The sequence below is a fragment of the Astyanax mexicanus genome, chromosome 17 (genome assembly GCF_023375975.1).
Source record: "Astyanax mexicanus isolate ESR-SI-001 chromosome 17, AstMex3_surface, whole genome shotgun sequence".
Taxonomy (NCBI): Eukaryota; Metazoa; Chordata; class Actinopteri; order Characiformes; family Acestrorhamphidae; genus Astyanax; species Astyanax mexicanus.
In genome coordinates, this window is record NC_064424.1 from 10,504,393 (window position 1) to 10,510,033 (window position 5,641).

The window sequence follows — 5,641 nt, forward strand, 5'->3', positions numbered from 1 at the left end:
TACCAAGAATTATGGATTTATTGGTGTCAGTTTCACTGAATCTGACAACCCCTAACACACAATGACCACAGAGCTTAGCTTTCTTGTGTCTCTTTAACACACATACACTAATTGTAACTCTTCTGAGTGTGGTATTATTCCAGTGTTGCAGTGTGGTAGAACACAACTACACTACAGTGAAATCTTTTCTAACTGTGTAACATTAACATACAGAAAAAATAATTAAAACAAAAATACATTCATTCAAAAAAAATACTAAATATTGATATTTTACACAACGTAACAATCTGTATTGATATTTTGCCACAACCCCTAGTTAACAGGAGGCTTATGTTTCAAAATAAAATAAATAACAGTAAATGATTATTTCATAAACTCAGAACTAGAGCTGGGTGATATGATACAAATACTGTACCAATATATTTTAAGACATATTAACAATACACAATATTTTCAATACACAATATACACATTATGCAATGTTTTCACACATAGACAAATTCATGCAGACAGTTTTTGCTGCAAATCCTCCAATTAAGCAGAGCTTAATTTGCTCTTTGCAATTAAATGTACAGTTGTCCATGTTTTTTTAATATCTGAGGTTGTCCATGACATGCTTAAAAAAAGCATATTGTCAATACAATAAAAAATAGATCATAATATGATAAAATATTGTCATTTTTCCATCTCTGCTTAGAACTCACTTTTTGTGTGCGTGGAGCTTTAAACACGGCTCAGCCTCTCACCTGTGTGTTTATACAGCTGGTGCAAATGCATGTTAATGAAGAATAACTCTCCAAAATAATTTGTGTTTTTACTGCTGCCTAGTAAACTAAATAGTCTTTCCCCATATAGCACAATACATATAAGGGAGTAATGATGCATTTTAGTCAAAGCTGGTATTTGGAATGCACAGTGATAATGAAATGTTCTTCGAAAGTGTTCTTCATCAGTCCACAGATTCAGTCCACCCATACAGTCTCTCCACAGGTGCTGGCATGCTGCTCAATGCAGTCTATAGGCAACTGTAAAGAACACAATGGACAGGCCACCATTAGCTCATTTCTGCTGATACCGTAAGCAGTAGGAGAGGGAATAGAGTTCAGGATGTCCGAGTCCACGTTTCCTGATAATTCAGCTGGACCAGAATCGAGGCAGGAGGAAGCATGAAACGGCAAGTAGAGAGGGCTAAAAGACACTGAAATAAAGAGAAACGATAACAATAATGAATAATTATTAATCAAGAGAAGAAATAACATGTTTTTTAATTATATAAAAAAAAATATGAAATGGTCACATATATGAACACACTTGCCTCCACATATTGGGCATACAGACTCAAGAGGCTCTGGACTGTCTGGAATGTTCTTGGGAGATGATGGAGCTGGTATGTGAGTTTTAACAGGGCTATGTTTTAAAGTTTTGATATCTATTTTAGTGCCACCTCTTGTCGTTGGTGTACTGGTTTGGCTACATTTGGATGGCAGTTTCTTAGAGCTTGTAGGTCTGGGTCTCTTTGGAGTAGAGACCATGCTTGCCTCCCCCTGCCTGAAAATGAAAACACAAAAAAAGTATTGTAAAGCTTAATTAGAAAGCAGATAATGAACAAGACTACAGCTATGATAATAGGGTTCATGTAACAAGAAATAGTTTGGTTTTTAAAAAATGTAAAACGTTATGTTAGTTACAGCTTGGATTGGAAAATCTGAGACGTGTTTGTCATGAAGTAATATAGTGAGGCTATAGGTTCCAAAAATTATTGGATTTAAAGAATTATTGGAATTGAAAGTCCAGATGTGGTGTTAGGGATGTGATGGCTCACAACTTTCCCTAAAAACTGAAAGCAGTTTAATTAAACAGTGTTAAAGACTATAGCAGTAGTAAAAATGTACAAAAAAAGTACAGCGTTTGTGGGTGTGTGTGTGTTGGGTGAGTGGAGCCAACTCTCCTACCTATGTCTGAGTGACTGGTGAACAAAACAGCGTATATGCTTAAAAGCAATGTCTCTGCTTAAATTGATAACATAATTATCTCAACAGGCCTCCTGCTGTCTCATGACGTTTGGCATGTCAGTGTAAATTATAAGAATTATGAGAAACATGCACTTGAGCTAAATATAACTTATATATAACTATAATGAAACTTTAGAGCCTAATCAGTCTGTGGATTGGCAGAGCTTTCATTCAATAAAAATAACTAAACCCTCATTTTAAACTTTACTCTGGTTTGTTAACGTATTTGCGTCCACTAAAACATATACCTTGTTTTTGACCTTCGCCTGTGTCCCACTGGATTACTGGTTTTACTTCCAGGAGAACTAAATCCACTTATATGTGAATCTGACGCAGAATCCTGTGTCTTCGCTTCATTCTGGAGTGGACTGCTACTTGAGATGTTGTGAGGGCCATTGTTTAAAGAGCGCCTGACGGACTGGACAGCTGTCACCATTCGCTCTGCCCTGCTCAACACTGCAGGACTCCTTTGGGCCTCTTTTGGAGAGCCTTCTCTGAAAGAGAAAGACATGGCCAATTACTTTAAGCACCAATGTAAAGGACACATGCAGTTTCAGTATGATCATTAAAAAATATATATATATTTTAAACATCTTTTTATTCGATACTAACCCTGTCTTTTGGCCGAAGAAGGTGTTCTGTAGGGCAGGACTGGTCAGCCAGTCTCTCACAGATATCATCCTACTTGGTGTGCTCTGGTAAAGCAATTAAAAAGACACAAAGAATTAAGAAGACCTCAGGTGCAATTGCAAAATCCCAATAATACACACAGAAGCAAGGAGTAAAAATTGTTTAACAATGTTTGTATGACTATAAAGAATGTATGTATGCACTAAGAAAAAAATCATTATATGGACAAAAGAACTGAGACAGTTCCCAATATTGTTGGAGAAACTGTCTCTTATTGTGCAAGAAATAATTTCTACTAGATTCTGGACCATTGCTGTGAGGAGCTGACTGCATTCAGTGAGAGGAGTGTTAGTAAGCATAAGATGTTGAATGATCACCACCTCACCTCCCCAACAGGTATGTATTTCTGCTACAAGAAGTCTGATTATATTGGAAGTTCTTCCATACAGTGACTAGAAAAGCTGTGTGTGTGTGTGTGTGTGTGTGTGTGTGTGTACTTGCACATCTGTATCAGCAATAGGTGCAACCTAAAGTATACACTCGTTAGAAGGGTGACCACAAACGTTTGGACATATAGTGTAGAATTTAATAAACTCTTTTTATACTGAAAGAATATAAACTTTTTTACACTGAAAGAATAAAAGCTTTTACATTGGCTTTCATTGAAAGCATGATATCATTAAATGAACTAAAACCAATTCACATAAATTTCCTGCTCCCTCTTCTTACCTGGTTCTCAGCAGTCGTGTCCTCCGGATCAGCAGAAACCTCATCAGATTGTTCCTCAGCAGTGCGGAGGCGCAGGAAGGACAGGCCAAACTGAGAGTGCTTGTTAAAGGGCTGACTGCATGTTATCCGCAGCCTGTCCCAACTCTCCTTAGCAGCCTGAGGCAGGAAATCAGCTGCCAGTGGAAATAACAGACAGACCATTTTTAATGACCCATTTTATAAAATTCAGTAGCTGGATTCGCGGATGGTATATTATTTAAGCATTACAGTACAATAACATTTGTATTAAAAAGGGAACCTTGTTAAATGTCAAGATTTAAAATATTTAAAATATGGATAAATAACAAGAATACAATGTCTTAAGAAACGAAGAATATGGATACATAGTCAAAAAAAGACACCTGTTTTAAAGATGCGTACAGTCTGCCGTCCCTTTCCCTGCCGTGAATCTGCTGGACTCATAAGAGTTGCAGTGGGTAACAGGGCGACATAAGGATGGTCTGATGGCCAAGAGGAGCGTCCCACATCCACTTGGATAAAAGCAGAGCCAAGGTTGCCTAAAAATAACAATACAAGCGAAAAAGAGTTAATGTTAATGCAAAAATCTGAACCATAACACACTGTGTAATCTTTTGCAATTTGCAAAAAAAACCTCAATAACAGTGTTATACCAATTTGCAGAATGCAGGATCAAATACATAGTTGCTGATTGTTCTAGTTTGCATACTGACTTTAACTTGATCAGATTGATCACGCTGGTAGACCAGCTAAACTAGAGCTGGGCAATATGGAAAAAATATTCTATCACTATATTGAAATTTTTTTTACAATACACAACATTTATCGCAATGCATCAGCACAGTCAGATTTAAAGAAAAATGGAATTTAAATACTCTTTAATACAAAATAAGAGTATTTTCATTGTAATTATTTTTATACTCTGTGTAGTTTTCTTTAAATGCTTAAAAAACATTGTCCATACAATAAGAAGATTCACCATGATACAATAAAATATCAGTATACTGCCCACCTCTAATCTTTTCTATAAAAAAAAAAAAAAAAGCATGTTGTAGGGTTGTTTGGTTTACCCTTTACCTTCTTTACTATATCTGCATTGTACTAAAGTGCAATAATTTTTAATTGTCATATATGCAGCTAAAACAGGGAGCCTAGTGCATCCTAAAGTAAAGGGCCCTGTGGGGCAGCCTTAGGTTTTGTTCTCAATGGCATTTTTCCCCTTTATATTACTTTTATACTTTAAGTAGCTTTAAAACCAGGACCTTTACATTTTTTACTTGAGTAAAAAGCTTGAGTTGATACTTCAACTTCTACAGCAGAATTTTAAACCATAGTATCTATACTTCTACCCACAGAGTAATGCAGGTGAAGACTTTTAAGACCTTTGGTGGCCTCTTACCAACATCGATGAATCCTATAGTAGATGCTCTGTCCAGCTGCAGCTCTGCTTTAAGAACACCGCTGCGATCCAGAGGAGCACACAGCCACGGCCTGCCAGCACCTCCGCCCTCACACACATTATCCACACGGTTCTTAGGATCCTGTAGTTTAAATATTTAACATTTTTAACATTAGTTACACAATTCAGTTTAACTTATATCCATTTTCATTAGGTTGAACTGAACTAAGATATAGCTAGCGTTGGATAACGTCTGGTTAACATTATAACACCGTAATAACATTAAATATAGCTCAATAATACAAACTAGCTAGTTAACGCTACGTTAACCTAGCTGGTACTTTTGTAGTAATGCTGTTTGTTGTTTTGACCTACCTGTGACGTGAATGAGACAACGTGTTTAATCCTAATAGGGGCCATAATGAAGGCTGTTCTCTAAGCTGAATAAAAACGGCGTTAGTTTAGACTAATAAAGCTTAAATTTATATAGTTATTAAAAAATAAACAAACTGCTTCGTATCCGCAGACATTTTTCCCGCCTGCAGTATCAGCTGACTGTCTCCTAGCGACACTGCCCGCCTCATCCGGTTTGACGCCCACCATAGCCATGCCGCCTGCCGCCATATTGGATGGGTCTCCCATTCGCCCCCAGTGCATTAACATTAATTTGTACTGAGGAAGCTGTTTAATACTACTCTATTAATCATAATTCTACCAATTATTACTCAATTTTCACACGGTTGGGTTTGTTACAAACTGCAGAGATGTAGTTATGATTCCGAACGCTGTCACACATTACGAATATGTGCTTTCATGCTAAAATACTTTGTACAGATGCACTGGGGCAATTGTA

The 5,641-nt window shown here is 36.8% G+C and overlaps 1 protein-coding gene across 1 annotated transcript; it reads right to left on the bottom strand.

Annotated features, from left to right (window-relative positions):
* Nucleotides 1–5,365, bottom strand: xndc1 (xrcc1 N-terminal domain containing 1). The gene is made up of 8 exons (XM_007254134.4): nt 5,164–5,365; nt 4,789–4,930; nt 3,773–3,928; nt 3,372–3,544; nt 2,625–2,707; nt 2,261–2,506; nt 1,316–1,548; nt 1–1,198 (listed from the first exon to the last, which is right to left on the bottom strand). Exons 1-8 carry the CDS (start codon nt 5,206–5,208, stop codon nt 963–965), a joined length of 1,314 nt encoding a protein of 437 aa, XP_007254196.3. The 5' UTR covers nt 5,209–5,365; the 3' UTR covers nt 1–962.
* Nucleotides 5,366–5,641: the final 276 nt, after the last annotated feature.